This window comes from Sceloporus occidentalis, unplaced genomic scaffold, assembly GCF_023333645.1.
Source record: "Sceloporus occidentalis isolate IW3139 unplaced genomic scaffold, rSceOcc1.0.p SCAF_1, whole genome shotgun sequence".
Taxonomy (NCBI): domain Eukaryota; kingdom Metazoa; phylum Chordata; class Lepidosauria; order Squamata; family Phrynosomatidae; genus Sceloporus; species Sceloporus occidentalis.
This window is the reverse complement of record NW_028316981.1, coordinates 1,136,211-1,154,855: the sequence shown is the minus strand read 5'-3', so window position 1 is coordinate 1,154,855 and position 18,645 is coordinate 1,136,211. Positions and strand designations below refer to the sequence as shown.

The following is an 18,645-nucleotide window of genomic DNA, read 5'->3' as shown; positions in this document are numbered from 1 at the left end:
CAATATCTGGAAAATTAAAGAGAAATTCAGTTCAAGGACCACAATGTGACAATCAGCATGTGCTTTATAAACTATATGAAAGCCTTTCACTGCATAGATCATGTAATGCTATGGAACATCCTTAAGAAATGGGAATGCCAACACATCTAATAGTTTTGCTGAGGAATCTGTACTTGGGACATGAGGCTACTGCCAGGATAAAACACGGAGAAACAATGGTTCCCAATTGGGAAAGGGGTCAGACAAGGCTGCATTGTACCACTCCACCTGTTCAACTTATACGCAGAACATATTGTAAGAGAAGCAGGCTTGGGCACAGAAGAAGGAGGAGAGAAAATAGAAGGAAAGAAAATCAACAATATAAGGTATGCAGACGACACCATAATATTAGCAGAAAACATCACAGACCTAGATCAACAACTGTACAATTCTGTGATTATATGAACTACTAAGGTGGATATCCAATGAAGTGGATACTGCTAGAGATATAGAAAAGCTATATCATAAAGCTAACGGCTTATGTTTTCTTGCTTGTTGCTTGACTAAGATAATATAAAAAGCAAATGTGAAAAGGTCAGTGTATAGACATGAGATAATAATAATAATAATAATAATAATAATAATAATGTACTGGGTTAGCCAGAAATTTGCTGAAGGAAGGGAGATGGTTCAGCATTTGTGGTCACTCCCAACAACCCTCCCAGCTATCTGCTTTCGGTGGACTCTTTTAGACATAAAAGGGATCACCTACTTCCATATAATCCTCCCTGCACACTCAGGAATTTATTGCAACCTTTAAAGACCAAACTGCAGCCTCCCAGAGGACCTTTTCTGCTACCGCTCCCAGACTGTGGAATAGCCTGCCGAATGAAACAGGAATGAAATATACAGTAAACTCAGCCATGTTAAATGGCGAAATGTGCCGTGTGTGTGTTGTGTGTGTTTTGGAATTGGGGGGGGGGGGGGGCAGAAAGGGAATTACATTTCTGACATCTGTCCAGTAATAATGTCAAAATGTCCTCTATTTTGAGCATGACTAGGAAGCATGTGTTTATATTAATGCTTTTTAAGTTTATTAATTTGGGGGGGTTTAGTTGGTCATGTCCTCCATTTCTAAAAAAAAGTCCTACATTTGGGCCTAAATTTTGGGCCTTTTTTTTTTTTTTAACATTTGTCCTGGTTTGGAGGTAGACAGTTATGGCAACCCTACTCTGGCCGCCCATAATAGTCCCCCCAGGCCAGGAAAGAACCCCCCCCCCCAGAGCCAAACACCCCCCAACCAACCACCACCGAGGAGTCTCTTCTTATCCGCCCCCCCCCCCCCAAAATACATCTGAGGCCCCAGAGAGGAAGAGGAGCAGGAGCAGGAGGAGGTCTGCTAGCCAGAGAGGAGCCTCCAAGGAGAAAAGGAGGGGGCTTCCCTCCCCCCTAAACAAACCCCAGATCTTAAAGGGGGGGGCTGACCTTGCCTTCCTGCTCTTCCCCAAAGTTCTTCCTTCTCCACCAAGGAAAGGACAGGATCAAAATTACCTGAATAAACTAGAAAGCTGGGCCAAAGCTAACAGAATGAACTTCAACAGGGAGAAATGTAAGGTACTGCACTTAGGGCCAAAAAAATGAAATGCACAGATCTAGGATGGGGGACACCTGGCTTAAGGAGACAACATGTGAAAGGGATCTAGGAGTCCAAGTAGACCACAAGTTGAACATGAGTCAACAGTGCGATGCAGCAGCTAAAAAGGCCAATGCGATTTTAGGTTGCATCAATAGTAGTGTCCAGCTCAAGGGAAGTAATTGTGCCACTGTATTCTGTGTCCATTTCTGGGCGCCACAATTCAAAAAGGACATTGAGAAACTGGAGTGTGTCCAGAGGAGGGCGACTAAAATGGTGAAAGGTCTGGAAACCTTGCCCTATGAGGAAGGACTTAGGGAGCTGGGGATGTTTAGCCTGGAGAAGAGAAGGTTAAGAGGTGATATGATAGCCCTATTTAAATATTGAGGAGGGAGGAAGCTTGTTTTCTGCTGCTCCAGAGACTAGGACCCGGAGCAATGGATGCAAGCTCCAGGAAAAGAGATTCTAGCTCAACATTAGGAGGAACTTCCTGACAGTGAGGGCTGTTCGAAGTGCAGTGGAGTCTCCTTCTTTGGAGGTCTTTAAACAGAGGCTGGATGGCCACCTGTCAATGGGGATGCTTTGATTGAGAGTTCCTGCATGGCAGAATGGGGTTGGACTGGATGGCCCTGGGGGGTCTCTTCCAACTCTATGATTCTATGAAAGGTAGAAAGACCCTACTTCTGGAAATAAGGTCCTCCCCCATAACCTTTCCCTGCCTCTCTAGGAAGCGGTACTCTCTCTCTCCCGGAAATGAGGTCATAGTGGGGGGCACTCTCCTGCCCCGCCCCCTCAGCTGAACCCTTCCCTGCCTCTCTAGGAAGCTGCACTCCCTGCTCCTGCGAGGTATTAATCGTAAGCCGACCTCTCTTCCTTTGTTCCTGGAAAGCAGACCCCAGGTGAGAAGGAAAAAGTAAAGGGGTGTTGTTGTTTTTCGGGGGATGCATCCAGATCTCCCCCATTACAAGCGAGGAAGGGCCCCCCAAGGCTTCCCAGCCCCTTTCCCTGAAACTTTTCCTTCAGCAGCCCCTAAAGAAATTTAGGGGAGGGGGGTAAGTCTTATTTGCCCCCTTCTTTGCTGCCTTTCAGCTTTTAGAGGATGGAGAGAAATGGGGGGGAAGGGGGCAGAGGGGTCTAGTGGGGGGAGCAGGCAGGAGGGGAAGGGGAGGGACCCCCTAAGGTCCCTTCTGGAGGGAGGAGGAGGAGGAGGGGGAGGAAAGAGCCCCTTTGGTTGCTCTCCTCCCCTGCCAGCCCCTCCTTTGCACCTGAGAAACAGATCCCAGGTTAAGGGGGGTGTTAGGGTTGTGGGGTTTTAGAGGGAATCAGTCCAAAGGCCCCCTCCATTTCAGTCCATGAAGGAAGTGTCAGGGATGATGGGAGTTGTAGCTCTTCACCTCTGGCTCGAACTCACCACCTTGTTACGCACCGGCGCTGACCAGTTTTGGCCAGTGGTTAAAGCTTTGCTCTAAAGCAGCAGAGTCGAGTAAGAGTCGAGCAGCTCTTACTGTCAGGAAGGTCCTCCTGATGTTGAGATGGAATCTTTATTCCTGGAGCTTGCATCCATTGTTCCAGGTCCTGTTCTCTGGAGCAGCAGAAAACAAGCTTGCTCCCTTCAAATATTTAAACAGGGCTCCTCCAACTAGCAAAGTCTTCCTCCTCCTTTCTAAATGCACCCCTCCCTCCCATCATTATCATCCCAGGGTCTCCTTTTCCTCCCTCCCCCATGGATCTACATGGGTCCAAACTTGCAAGCTTTGCCCCTTGGGGTCCACTTGCAGGTGGGGGGATCGCAGTGGAAGGGAACCAGGCAGGGTCCTCAACACAGTCCTGCCAGAGCAGAGACCTAGAGACACATGCAATGTTGAAACACACAGCCCTTTCCCAACCTCCAGAAGGATAAACATGGCTATTGGGAAGAGTTTCCTTGGAGCTCCCTGGACCAGAAGAAGAAAGAGCAGGCAGGAGAGAAAAGGTGGGAGGGATGCTTGGGCTGATGTGGGGAAGGGGGAAGAGACACCTCAAGTTATGCTTTTTGGGGGGAGAGCTCTTCCTGGGGGTCAGTGTGTGTGGGATGATGGTGGTCCAGATTCATGCATGGGAAAGGAAAACCCTCCTCAATATCTGCAAAGCTTCTCTGCCTCCTCCGTCCAAAACTGTCCTGCTCCTGCTGCCTCCCTTTGCTCTGGGCATCTAGTCCCCATGGGGTCAATGATGGAGCTGCAGAGGAGAGACATGCGATGGGGAAGGAGGCAGTATGGCCTAGTGGAGGGAAACCAGCTTTTTTTCTTTTTGTGCTGAAGGAGAAGGGATGCTGCAAGAGGGGGAATTGGAAAAGGAGGGAATTAAAACTGACCAGGCTTCTCTTTGTTTGCTCCTGCTCCATCTTCAAGTCTGGTGCCAGAAGATTGAGGAAATGAAAGGATGAATAGACAGATAGATATGTTGTTGTTGTTGTTGTTGTTGTGTGCCTTCAAGTTGTTTTTGACTTCTGGCGGCACTATGGTGATCCTATATGGGGTTTTCTTGGCCAGTTTCTTCAAAGGGGGGAGTTGTCATTGCCATCCTCTGAGGCTGAGAGAGTGCGACTTGTCCCAAGATCACCTAGTGGGTCTACGTGGCTGAGCCGGGATTTGAATTCAGTCTCTAGAGTCATAGTCCAACACACACCATGCTGGCTTCCAGACAGATAGATAGCTATTATATGGGCTTCCCCTCCAACCTGTGATTTCAGCTGGGTTGCCTTAGGAAGCGGAGAGAAGAGGCTTCTTGATCTCCAGAGTGACAGCAGACACACCAAACACACCACGCTGCTCATCCTCCTCCACGGCTGAGATGGAGAGGGAGATCTCGTCATCTCTGACCCTAGCTAGGGAGCCATAGAGAGCCACCATGAGCAGTAGCCATAGGTAGCTGGGTCTCTGAACTCCTTCCCAGAAAATACAGGCTTTTGTCAGATAGGTAGGAGATCAGAGCCTTTGATGCTGGGGAAGAAAAAGAGGGATAGGATTGAAAATTCCTTTCTGTAGCCACAGACAGTAGTCTGGTGAATCTGAATCTAATGTTGTGAAGATGAATTTTGCATGGGGAAAGCCAGTTGGCAAAACAGAAAAATGAAATGCTCAAGACAATTATGGGGAGTGGTTCTAGGAGACCCAGCGGATCTCCTGCCCCCTCTCCGTTTTTATCCTCACAACCACCCAGAAGGTAGACTGGGAGTTGGCCCAAGACACTCTTAAACTAATTTTGTGACTGTGCAGAAATGGAGGGATGACCCTGGGAATCAGTGGAAAAGTAACTTCTGTCTGCTGTTGAGAGTTCTGCTGGGAATACCAAGAAAATAGGGAAAGGGGTTTGAGACTTTTAACAGAATCTATCTAGGCAGAAAGGAGGGGAGGCCACCAAAATTATTTAGAATTAGAACACTTGTAAATGTTGTGATTCAAAGCAGCATATCATGAACGAAAGAGCAACAAGAAACATTCAGGGGTAGCTGTGTTGGCCATGTAACAAATGCAAACAAAAATCCATCAGTGATACCTTTCTTGGCCAACCAAAATGCACAATATACGTGTTGCAAGCTTTTGAAGCTTCATGGGCTTCTTCATCAGGCAAGATGTTACAAACCAAACATGAGAAAGGAAAAACAACTGGCGAAGTTAGTCAGATGCCTCCATGTTATTTCAGCCCTTAGTAAAGATGTTATGGTGGGGAAGATATCTTTTGCAGGCTGGGGCCTCCTCCTCCTCCTGGCCATGCAGAAGAGGGAGACTTTCAAAGTCCAGGAAATTTAAAGTCCATTTGTATCTCAACAGGGACCCCTATTTTGCAACCCAATATGTCTCCATTCCACTGAGGCCACAGGCCTCTTTGTAGGCAGAGAACTATGGATTCTCAAGACATCTCCATGTTTTTCCATCAAGAACATTTTGGGGGTGCAGAGGTAAAACATGCAAATTCAGTCCTAATTTAAGAAGAAACAAATTGTTTTTACCTTGGTTGAAGTCCCAGCCCATAGGCTGCTCTTCATGGTTCCTCTATGGCAGCTACAACGCGGTATCTCACAATACAGAAAACATTCTGGGGTAGCTGCATTGGCCATTTAACAAATACAGACAAAAATCAATCAGATGATAATATTAATAATGGCAATAACAGGAGAAGAAAAGAATGATCTTTAAGTCTTAAAGTTGTAACTGGTTAGGCAGCACCTCTCAGTTCACTACTCTGAGTTTTACCTTAAGAATTTTATGTTCCAATACAATATACAGTTGCCCCTCCTTTTTTGCAGGGGATCCATTCCAGACCCCCTCGCGAAAACAGCGTTTTGCTTATATTCAAGCCCCATTGGCTTGAATATAGGCATGGGGCGCGCCCCATTCATTCCCCCTCGGTTCGTCTCTCACGCATAAATGAGGGATGCAAGTCTGAAGACCGTGAGAACGGAGGGAGGATTGTATCATGACAATACAAACAAATAATTTATATCAATAATCCCTATATATATGAAAGGCCCTCAACAATTTTCAGATATCATTGACTCTACACCAAAAACAATTACTATTGTAACAATTAGTAAATTCCTTGCTTTCTATAGGTTCAATAGATTCAATTATCTTAATTGATTTATAATGATTTAAATGTGGATTATAATGACTTAAATGTGAATTAAAGAAATTCATAATATTCACAATTGCTCCACCACTTCAGCTACACTTCAGTTCATGAAATCATTAAAGCCCCCAACAATCTGGGTACTCATTTTATCAGCCTACGAAAAGATGGAGGTCTTCAAGCAGAGGCTGGATGGCCATCTGTCGGGGATGCTTTGATTGTGATTTCCTGCATGGCAGGGGGTTGGACTGGATGGCCCTTGTGGTCTCTTCCAACTCTACGATTCTATGATTCTATGAAATCAACTTTTAAACTCAAATCCACCTTTGTTCACAGTTGATTTCTTAAGTAACAATGGGTAGATTCCTCTGTTGACTAAATTTCTAGTCTCTTTAACATTTTAATTCATTTAGTCCCTTAAATTAAATTCAAAAGTCACAGTTCTAAATTTCCTCTCACTCAGCTTTATCAGCAGAAAGAAAAAAGAAAAAAAAATGGCAGATGTTAAAGGGATAATTTCCAGGCGGATTCCAAATAGTTGAAAGAAAGTCCTAATTTCTAAATGTTTGACACACAGGAAGGTTTTACCACATTTTATAATATTTCAGTTTAGTATTTTCCACTTATTGGCCTGTTACAGACTGCCAAAATAAAGCTGCTTCGGGTCTCTTTGGAGGTATGCTGTTTAAATGATGCATGCATCCTAAGAATCCGGAAACTGCACCAAAGCTGCACTCCGGTGCTTAGGAATGGAGTGTGGCTTTGGCGCGACCTCCAGACTCTTAGGACCCATGCATCATTTAAATAGCATATCTCCAAAGAGACCCGAAGCAGCTTTATTTTGGCAGTCTGTAACAGGCCATTGTGTCTGCTCTCTTAGTTCAATTTCTTTCACTGTCTCCATTACTGATAACCCAGTATCTCAGGTATTGAAGTGGTCTTCCTTCTGCTTTCCCCTATTTTCCTATGTTTGCTGTCAAAAAGGTTGCCGGCTGATGTTTGTAGAATTCAAACTGCGCTGCTGTGTTTTCACCAGCAGCTTTCCCTGGCTTTATCCAAGTTTGTCTCTGATTGTGATACAGAATCAGCTTGATCTCAGCTAAGCAAACCCTCTGTTGTACCACGTTCTCTATCTGCCTTTCAGAAGAGAAGGAAAGAAAAGAAAAAGGGGGTGCATAAAATGCAGCCCAATGAGTGCTTTGCCGGAGTTTCTTTGAGCCGCTGCACACGCTTCCCACGCCAAACAAAAGTTCAGCTTACTTGATTCAAAATAGCTTTTCTTTCTTGTTACCATGTCCAACTGTGTGTCATTTCTTAAGGTATCCTGTCATGCTCTGTGCCTTATGCCTTTCCATTTAGTGATTTATACTTCTCTCCATCTGGAATTAATCTACAGTGGAGCTCTGCATCTCTTTCCTGTTTTAATCCGGATTTACAATTTGGGTTCACAACACAGCTCCCACTTCTTAATTGACTTCAGGTTCTGTCTCAAGCAAAATTTACGTTGTGGAGTTAATTCGGCAGCAATATCAAAATTTAAAAGTAAGCAGTGCTTTACCTCCTAAGTCAGTGTCTTTTTCTTATCTTCAGAAGGGAAATCCCCTTTTTTCTTTTTTTTAATCAATGTCATTTGAAGATAGAATATAAGTTTTGGAGGTGCCTTCACACCTCATAAGCTATTTTTGTCTGTGAAGTTCCTGTTGGTTTTGAATCTTCTGTAGCTTGGCTTTGCTCTCCCATTTGGGAAAGGCCATCACAGGAGGGGCTGGCTGCTCTGCGGTTGATATCCTTAGATAACATCAACGTTGTCTTGGTTATCTTTCACCTCCTTCGAGCCTCAATTTAACTCTCTTCCCAGAAAGTTGTCACAGTAAGCTATGAAGCAGTGATATTAGCTAAATAGCTTTCTGAACCCCTCTGTCTGGAGACGGCACAAGGAGCTCCCTCACACACATCTGCTTGCCTTCCATCTTTTCGTAGGCTGATAAAATGAGTACCCAGATTGTTGGGGGCTATTAATTTACAGACTAAACCACTTAGAGAGTGCTGAGTTCACTGATAAGTGGTATAGAAATGTACATGCTATTGCTATTGCAATACTAATGTATCTGGTCTGGGAAATTTGGGCCCAGGACTTTTGGCTTACATCATCTGAAAAGGATGATGACAGGCCTGGGAGAACACAGGTTTTGTGGCTTGTACATGCAGCCCCTCAGACACAACAGCATGGCACCATAGCTGAGGGGCTGCATGTACAAGCCACAAAACCTGTGTTCTCTGCAGCCTGCCATCATCCTTTTCAGATGATGCAGGCTAAAAGCTCTTGGCCGGAATTGTCCAGACCAGACATCAATCCGGTCATTCTGGTGGCCTGGCCCAACCCCAGCCCAAAAGGCCCTTAGCACAGCCTTATTTACTGGTTGTTTGCGGCAGAGTTTTCCAGACAGCCAGTAGACTGTATGGCCCTGTGCCCCCTTACCTGCTGGTGCCAACGCATTTCCTGCGAAGGCCCCACTTGTGGCCTGTAATGTTAGAGGAAGTGCCTGGCCATGTGAATTGAACCTGGCACCCTGTTTTTGCCTTTAGGGGCTGCAGTGCAGGCCTTCAGAGGGGATGCCATGACAGCAGCTCCACAGCGTGGAAGTGTTGCATGTGAACACCACCCATCACTGCACAAACCCAGGTAGGTTGGCCCCATGTTATAGGCCCTGAGAGTAGGGTTGCCATAAGTCAGGACCTCCAAACCGGGACAAATGTAGGGCAAATGTAGGGCATATTTTTTATAAATGGAGGACACACAAAAAAAATTGATTATTTTTAAAATATGTTAATATAAATGCATGTTTCTTAGGCATGCTCAAAATGGAGGACATTTTGGCACTATTCCTAGATAGATGGCAGAAATGTACTTCCCTTTCTGGCCAAACCACCCCCCTCCTCATTCCAAAACACACGACAGCACATTTGGGCATTTCACATGGCTTTACTTAACATGGCCTCTTGCATATTTCAGAGGCTTATTCCATAACCAAACCCTTTGGGTTTAACACTGAACATGAGTTAACATGGCTATGCATATCAAACATGTCAAGGTGGTTAAACAAAAAGTGGATTTGCCCTCGGTTTCATAGAATCATAGAATCATAGAGTTGGAAGAGACCGCAAGGGCCATCCAGTCCAACCCCCTGGTGTCTTGCACCAACTATACTTCTCAGAAGTGTGTACTTGGTCAAGGTACTTTGGTTTGTCTTCACTGCGCATGAGTATGTAAAAATCAGAGCAAATTACATTGGCCATGCCTCAGAGGTTTCATCATAATCAGCATTAAAAGGAGAAAAAACACACAGAAAAGGCACTTTGGAAAGTCACACTGTCTCGGCTTCAAAAACAGTGGGCACAGGCCTATGAAGCTGACTGATATCAATATCACCACCACCACCACCATCATCACTAACAATGTTAAAAGAAAGCAAACTTGTTAGCATTAAAAGCAGAAAAAATACACAAAAAATAGACTTGGGAAAAATAAATATTAGAAAAATACACAAGGGCAAAATAAATACTAGAAAAAATACACAGGGTCCAAAGAAATATTAGAAAAAATACACAAGGGCAAAATAAATATTAGAAAAAATACACAGGGTCCAAAGAAATATTAGAAAAAATACACAAGGGCAAAATAAATATTAGAAAAAATATACAGGGTCCAAAGAAATATTAGAAAAAATACACAGGGTCCAAATAAATATTAGAAAAAATACACAAGAGCAAAATAAAAGCCTCTGGCCACTCACCACCACCACCACCACCTCCTCCTGCTCCCCCCTTCTCCTCCTCCAGGCTATGGAATCCTGGGAACTGTAGCTCTGTTGTTAGAATCCTGTAGTATTCTACCAGATGTATTCTAACTGTGGATGCTGGGGGGATGGGTTGCGCTTCACATAGCTTGTAGAGATGGTGATATGGAGTACTAGGCTGGACCAGGTGTGAGTTATCTAGTGTCCTTGAGAGGCTGGCCTGCAGAGACGTGGAATGCAGTTTCGTTTCTCAGGGGATAGGGATGGAGGATGGGAACTAGTGCTGGGAAGGAGGGGTCCTGTTGCGCGGGCTTTTGCTGGGGTGGAGTGCTTTGGCTTCGGGGGGACTTATGCCTTGCTTTGGCTGGGAGGGGTCAGTCTCAGCTTAGAAGCTGGGTGATGAGACATGGCTGATCTTGGAACCTTCAATAAAGTTCTGTTGTTTCAATAAACAAGCTGACTGGTTGATTGTCCAGGATTCTGGTCCCACACTCTGACATTTGTGGACCATTCAGCCTCTGTTTGTCAAGAGAGCTCTGGTGCCACAAGAAACTACAATTCCCAGAATCCCATAGCACTGAGCCATGGATGTTTAAGGGGGGGTCAAACTATTTCTGCAGCCTTTTACTACCCCAAAGCCTTTCCTATTTACAAGCATGGCAAAATCTCTTCCTTCACCAAGCCATTGAAATCCAACTCAAATGGAGGGCTGATTGCTTCTTTCCCATTGGGGAAATACTGACGCAGTATACATTTAAAAGATGAGGCGATTAGACTCCCAGTGAAACATGAACAATTTATGGCCTTTTTTTTCCTCACTGTAACCTGGAAAGTAATGCCTCTTGCAGGGCATATATACCAACGTGGGTGGGCAAAACCTCTGAGTGGCAGGTGTCCTGAAGACCTGCTCTCTAGACTACACCACGCAGGGAGGCGGGAAGGGTGGCGCACAGCCGTGCAGGATGACGGCGGGGAAGGTGGGGTGGGATGGGGCTGTGCTGCGCTGGGAGGCGGGGAGGGCGGGGCTTCCCCCTTTGCCACCTCCGCCCCAGGCTGCGCGGCCCGGTTTTTGGCGGCACGATCGCAGAGCTGCCTCCAGGGCCTCGCGGGGGGGGAATCCCGGGGGGGCAAACCGGGGTGGGACCATGCAGACCCACTCCAAACCGGGAAAGTCCCGCCCCCAGGCGGGATATGGCAAGCCTACCTGAGAGGTCCTCTGCCAGTGTTATCCCCCTCCCCACTGCGGCTGCTGCTGCCCACAAGCTGTTTGGCACACGTTGTCTGGCTCCTCAGCAAAAGCCTTTCTGACATGGAAGACCCTACTAGCAACAGTGCTATTATCAATGTAGAAAGAGATTACCACAGGAAGAAAAAATATCACTCTCTCTCTTTGTACACAGTGCTTGGGAAGATTCATTGTAATCAACGAAATGGTTTAGTTGTGACTGTCTGTTATTTTGGTTTCACTGGGTATGACCTTGTCTAGAACCAATCCTTATTATTTATGGATGACTAGTTCTGTCTTTCTCTCTTACACACATTCATTACTGTCAAGACCATGGTAAACAGGTCTGAGGAAATGACATGGATGTGGCCACTAGGTGGGGCTGTTGTGCACGTTATTTACAGCTCTAGTGGCAGTTAAATGTGTCAGCATTTCAAACAGTGCATCATTGGAATGTTGATGCAACTGTCATATATACCATGTTCTGCATCAAAGACCACGGTGGTTCACAGGCAGAAAAATTTAGGCTGCCATTCTATTGTTATAGACTGGAGGCAATATTCTGTATATATGTTTTGTAAATATGAGACTCTGAGATGAATTAGTAGCAATAAGTAATTGTGACTAGAGAAGTGTTGTCATTTTCTCCCTTCCAGCTCCTGGTCTCCTTTGAGGAAGTGGTTGTGTATTTCACCAAGGAAGAGTGGGATCTTGGATTCAGGGCCATAGGACTCTCTGGAAGGAAGTCAGAATGGAAAATGATGAGAACATGGACTCTCCAGGTAAGGAGCCCCTTTGCCTTCATTTGAGAGTTCCTGAATGCACAGAAATCTGCAGTTGACAGGAAAAATGAATTAAATAGATAATCTGCTGAGAGGAAAGGGGTGAATGCAGAGAAGTCCACTCCTCCATTCCTAACGAGTTCTTTTTCTTTCTCAAGCAGGTAATGAGCTGGAGAAGGAGACTTTTGTAGAGAATCCATCAGCATTATGGGAAACTAGCAAGACTGTTGTGGAGAAAGTGGAGTCTGGAAATCAAAGGGGACTGAAAAGACAAAAGGCATGCCAATCAATGAATAGGAAGAAGAACACTGTTTCTCAGGAGCATGATATTTATGAACTCCTGACCCCCCAGGAAAACTGCAAAGGGAAAATACCATCAAACTGTTCTGTTTACAGAAGAATATTCCAATATAAATTTCGCACAAAATTACATTGCAGAATCCACAAAGAGTTAAAACCACATGAATGCAAGGAATGTGGAAAGAGCTTCAAATGGAGTAGTCAACTATATTCGCATCAAAGAACACACACAGGGGAGAAACCATTTAAATGCATAGAATGTGGAAAGAGCTTCAATCAAGTTGTGGCCCTTCATTTACATCGAAGAACCCACACAGGGGAGAAACCATATAAGTGCATGGAATGTGGAAAGAGCTTCAGCCAGAGTTCAAATCTACATTCACATCAAAGAACTCACACAGGTGAAACACCATACCAATGTATGAAATGTGAAAAGAGCTTCAGACAGAGTGCACATCTATGTTCACATAACAAAATCCACACAGGCGAGAAACCATATAAATGCATGGAATGTGGAAAGAGCTTCAGTCATGGCACATCTCTCAATTCACATTTGAGAACCCACACTGGTGAGAAACCATATAAATGCATGGAATGTGGAAAAAGCTTCAGTCATGGCACATCTCTCAATTTACATTTGAGAACCCACACTGGTGAGAAACCATATAAATGCTTGGAATGTGGAAAGAGCTTCAGTCGAAATAATTCTCTCTGTTCACATCAGAGAACCCACACAGGGGAGAAACCATATAAATGCATGGAATGTGGAAAGAGCTTCAGCCAGAGTTCAAATCTACATTCACATCAAAGAACTCACACAGGGGAGAAACCATACAAATGCATGGAATGTGGAAAGACCTTCTCTAATAGTTCCATTTTACATTCACATAAAAAAACCCACACAGGGGAGAAGCCTTATAAATGCATGGAATGTGGAAAAAGCTTCTCTCGTAGTGACAGTTTACATATACATCAAAGAACTCACAGGGGGGAGAAACCATTCAAATGCATAGAATGTGGAAAGAGCTTCAGTCAGAGAGTACATCTACATTCACATGAGAAAACCCACACAGGGGAGAAACCATATAAATGCATGGAATGTGGAAAGAGCTTCAGAGACAGTGGCTCATGTAGTAAACATCAAAGAATTCACACAGGGGAGAAGCCATATCAGTGCATGGAATGTGGAAAGAGTTTCAGTCAGAATGTAAGTCTGTGCAGACATCAAAGAACTCACACGGGAGAGAAACCATATAAGTGCATGGAATGTGGAAAGAGCTTCAGTCGAAATGGACATCTGCGTTCACATCAAAGAACTCACACTGGCGAGAAGCCATATGTGTGTATTAAATGTGGAAAGAGCTTCAATCAGAGTTCACATCTACGTGTACATGAAAAAAGCCACACAAGGGAAAAACCATATAAATGCATGGAATGTGAGAAGAGTTTCAGGAATAGTGGAAGTCTACGTATACATCAAAGAATCCACACAGGAGAGAGACCATATAAATGCATGGAGTGTGGAAAGAGCTTCAGTCAGAATAGACATCTACGTACACATCAAAGGACCCACACAGGAGAAAAACCATATAAGTGCATGGAATGTGGAAAGAGCTTCTGTGATAGTGGAAGTCTACGCAAACATCAAAGAATCCACACAGGGGAGAAACCATATAAGTGCATGGAATGTGGAAAGAGCTTCAGTCAGAGTGGAGATCTAAAGCCACATCAGAGAACTCACACAGGGGAGAAACCATATAAATGCCTAGAATGTGGAAAGAGTTTCAGTCACAGTGGAAGTCTATGTGCACATCGAAGAATCCACACAAGGGAGAAGCTATAGAAATGCTAGGAATGTGAAAATAGTTTCATTGACTTTAGAATATTGCTGAAACATCAAGTAAATCACTTAGCATGATATATTATGCTCATAGAGGTGTCCTTGAATTATTTGACAGGTTAGGTACTGGAGCACTGTAAAAAAGTGGAAAGTGTTGAAATGCAGAACTATTATGTATTACCATACAGTGCTCTAATCCCGTACCTCTTGAATAAGTGGGGGATGCCTAAGTACAAATATAGGTATGAATGCAGTACCTGCTGCTCGAGAGAAGCAGAATGGTAGCTGAATGAGCCTGGGCTGCTTTCACAGAGAAGCCACACTTTTCCAAAAGCTTCTGCTTGGCCTCTCCAGAGCCATGCCCAGATCTGGCTGCATTAACTAACACCAAACTAGAGGAGTGTGTTCTTAAAAAAAAACAGTAATTAATTTCTCCCTCAGCAACCCCAGCAGTAGCTGCCTGACTTGGGGCACACTCTCCCATTGGTCAGGCACTGAATGGTGGTGAGCAAGGAGAATTGGCAGCTGAGCAGCAGCAAAGCCAAGGCCACTACATAGAGCTACACTTGCTGTTGGCACTACAGCTCAGGAGAGGCAGGAAGGCAGCTGGCCACTTGCTCAACTCATGCTGCTTTGCAGGCCAGCTGCTCCCAGCTACAGTTCCAGCCATTGCTTCTGCTGCCACCTCTGCTACTTCCTGCATAGGATCAGTGTACCTGTGTGGTTGGGTGCACAAAAGCAGTGCCATCACTGGTGTGGCCAGTGCTGGCAGCAATAGGGGAGGCAATGGTTCAGGATGTGGCTGAGAGCAGCTGGCCTGCAAATTGGCCTGGCCTGATAGTCCTGATGTGGAATCTGTACTCAGGACAAGAGGCTACTGCCAGAACAGTACACAGAGAAACAGGATGGTTCCCAGTTGGCAAAGGGTGGAGACAAGGCTGTATTGTACCAACCTACCTGTTCAACCTATATGCAGAACATATTGTAAGACAACCAGGTTTGGACACAAAAGAAGGAGTGAAAATAGAGAAAGGAATATCAACAATCTGAGCTACACCAATGACACCATAATACTAGCACAAAAACTCAAAGACCTGAAACAACTACAGTAGTAAAAAAGACCAAGGAAGAAAGTGCAAAAGTCAGCCTATTGTTGAACATAAAGAAAACAAAAATAATGACTAGAGAACCTACACAAATTGCAATTAGAAAATGAGGAAATAGAAATAGTAAAAGGATTCTCATACCTGGGATCAATCATTGATAGAAATGGGGACTGCAGTTAGTAAATCAGAAGAAGATTAAGAATGGGAAGGGCAGCTATGAAAGAAGTAGAGAAGATCCTAAAATGCAAGGCTGTACAAATGAACACAAAAGTCAGAATCATACAAACCATTGTATTCCCTATTAATATGTGTGGATGTGAGAGATGGGCAGTTAAGAAGGAGGAAAATTAACTCATTTGAGATGTGGTGCTGGAGAAGAGTGCTAAGGAGCCCATGGACAGACCAAAAATAAAAATAAAAATTTGGGACTTAGGTCTGATCAAGCCAGAAATCTCCTTGGAAGCCAAGATGACAAAACTCAGGTTGTCGTACTTTGGACACATCATGAGGGGGCATGAATCATTGGAGAAAACAATAATGCTAGCAAAGGTAGAGGGATGTAGAAAGAGAAGAAGGCCGCATGTGAGATGGGTGGACTCTATTAAAGAGATCATGACGATAAGTTTGCAGGAGTTGGACAGAGCAGTGGAAGTCTTGCAGATGTCTCATCAGCAGGGTCGCCATGGGTCGAAATCTACCCAAGGGCAGTTAACATCATCAACAACAACAAACCTCCCCGTGATACAAGATGGTGCTGAGTTGGGGCATTGCAACAGCATTCCGAAAACACTAAAAGAACGGACCACACATCAAGAAGACAGCAGAAAATATCTCATATTTGAAGGACACTGCAGAGAAATGGTCACTTGCTGTAAAAAAAATTCTTAAAATTTGGCAAGTTCTTTTTTCTACTGTGCGACTCTTATCAAGTGTGAACTTTAGTAGTAACTAACTCTAGTTTAGCGTGTTTTGAATTACTCTAGCTAGTAGTCTTAGGTAAAATGTTTCATGATGTCACTTGAGGTTGGGGAATACCCGTACCTCGTTCATTGGTGGTTTGAAATAACATTAGCTTACAGATCATGCTTTGTTTTCTTTTTCTTAATGAAATTGATAAAGAGATTTTGCCTAACGACTAAATCATCTTTTACACCTAAGGTCATTTGTAGGCAGACTTGAAGGATTCAGCTTCCCTTGAGGCCTGGGAGGTGGTCTCACCTACATCCTTAGATGGAGGAGGAAGATGAGAGTTTCCCTCTCTGCAAACCTAAGGGTCGCACTATGAGCTAAACAGTTCTGAACCTCTTTCTCCTAGGGCTGCAACCTGGCCTCTTTCAAGAGGGCAGAAGGAACAGGTGTTGGGAAGAGAGGTGGGCATTAGGAGGCTAGCAAGAGTGGGCTGGATGAGTGGCAAGGACTGACCTGATCCCCAGATCTCCCATGACCTTTAGGCATGTTCTGTGTCCAGTGCTGGAGAAAAATGGCAGATTTGGACAAGTTTTATGTTTAGGAAAGGGAAAGTGGGGGTGCTCCATCTTCATCCTGGTTCTCAGGTGGAATAGTGGTGTGGGTCAGCCCTGTTCCTCCTCTGCACATGTCCACTGACCTCAGAGAGGCAATAGATCTGGTTCTGGGAAGGATGAAGAGGGAGGGAAGAAGCTGCCTTCCTAGTCAAAGGAGGCTCCCAAGAACTGCTGTGGCTTCCTGGTTCTGCTAGATCTGGATCCTAGGTTTCTCCTCTTCTGAACAGATGCACACAGGATCTTCTGCAATTGGACATCAGCTATTGCCTAGAAATCCTGCTCTGATCTTAGACAAGCAGAGAATGGTGGATTAACTATTTTCTTTTTCCAGGTCCCTCTCTCCTGGAGCAATGGGCTTTGTGCCCACCAGCCCTTTACTTCTCCAGTCATCCTGAGCCTTCCTCCTGTCTCCTCTGGAGGGTTTCTCCCAGCATTCAGACAAGGGCCAAAGGAGGCTCAGGTGTAATTTCCTTGGATCTGGGGTGGGAGGACTATTATGAGGATGCCACTGAGGGTTTGCTGTCCTTTTTTACTTCTTGCTTTTTTCGGGGGGGGGGGGGGAGCCTCACCTGGTGCCTCTTCTGGATCAACAAGTAGAGATGCCTGAAGTGCAGGCCCTGCTCATGAAGAGCTCAAAGCCCCAGAACTTCTTGGGAAATGCCTCTTCCCCAGGTCCTTCGAGGAGACCCAGCCAGGCAGCCACCTGGAGGTCTTCCTCACTCTAGAAGTCCCAGAGGAGTCTCCCTAAGAGGGACCTTGATGCAGCTGCCACCATGCCCTTGTCATAGCTGCCCTGGCTCCCAAAGAGGTGGCAATCCAACAGGTAGAACTTCCCTCATTCCCTCATCCCTTTCCCTTCATACTAAGTAGAGGTGCTAAATGATCTGAAAGACACAAGGGACTTCGGGGCTGTACAGACAGCCCTGAAGGGGTGCCATGCAGGCCACCCCTTTTATACCCAGATCAGGGCCGTGGCAACCAGGCCCATAGCTAGCACAGGGTGAGTGGGGCACTGCCCTAGGGCCCCCAGCCAAAGGGGCCCTGCACCACCTGCCCTCACAAATGCCTTTCAGCCTTTCCTCCTTGGTCCGCCTGTCAGGCCTCCCTTTCCCAACAACAGGGAAGTCAGGACTCGTGGTCATGTTGTGGGGGCCTGAGACTGCAGCCAGTGGGCGGGTTTTTCCAGCTCCTCCGTTCCCATTCGCTCCTGGCTAGGCGCTGGAGAGGAGGAGCTATTGGACTCAAACGTGTGTGCGGTGCACTCAGCACATGTGAGAAGACAGAGAAAGAGAGAAGTCTGACGACGGCCCCTATCAGTAGGCCTCGCTGTGCCTGGGGCCTGGGCCTGATGCTGCTGATTCACTTTGGGTTTGGGTGCCATGGTGGGCGGCAGGAGGTCCAGAAGGCTGGTAGGCCTCTGGGCATGGGAGGGATGAGGCCACTGCCGCCATGGCCTCTGAGCAGCCTTTGTCTTTCCTTGAGGCTGAGAGTGTGTGACTTGCCTTTGTTGCCTGGTGGCCTGGGAGGCTTTGCTGGATCTGTCTGGGGAGGCTCTTGGAGAGAAGGCTTCCTTGCTCCCTCCATCACCATCCCCTTCCCCCCTGGAGCCCAGGCAAGGACAGCCAGGACAGCGCCAAGGGGACCTACCTCTGGGGAATGCTGTCCATGCAACTCAAGGGACATCCAGGATTGAGTCCATGTTGAGGTGGAATCTCTTTTCCTGCAGCTTGCATCCCTTGTTCAAGGTCCTGTTCTCTGGAGCAGCAGAAAACAAGCTTGCTCCCTCCTCAATATGACATCCCTTCAAGTATTTAAACAGGGCTATCATATCACTTCTTATCTTCTCCAT

The 18,645-nt window shown here is 45.6% G+C and overlaps 1 protein-coding gene across 1 annotated transcript; it reads left to right on the top strand.

Annotated features, from left to right (window-relative positions):
* The first annotated feature begins 2,459 nt into the window (after window positions 1-2,459).
* LOC149320318 (uncharacterized) lies at window positions 2,460-17,304 on the top strand. The gene is made up of 3 exons (XM_089500979.1): window positions 2,460-2,511; window positions 11,902-12,027; window positions 12,186-17,304. Exons 2-3 carry the CDS (start codon window positions 11,997-11,999, stop codon window positions 14,168-14,170), a joined length of 2,016 nt encoding a protein of 671 aa, XP_089357105.1. The 5' UTR covers window positions 2,460-2,511; window positions 11,902-11,996; the 3' UTR covers window positions 14,171-17,304.
* Window positions 17,305-18,645: the final 1,341 nt, after the last annotated feature.

Coding starts and splice junctions, on each gene's coding strand:
- LOC149320318 (XM_089500979.1), top strand. CDS start 11,997: ATGGAAAATGATGAGAACATGGACTCTCCAG. Junction 12,028..12,185: donor TGAGAACATGGACTCTCCAG/GTAAGGAGCCCC, acceptor TTCTTTCTCAAG/CAGGTAATGAGCTGGAGAAG.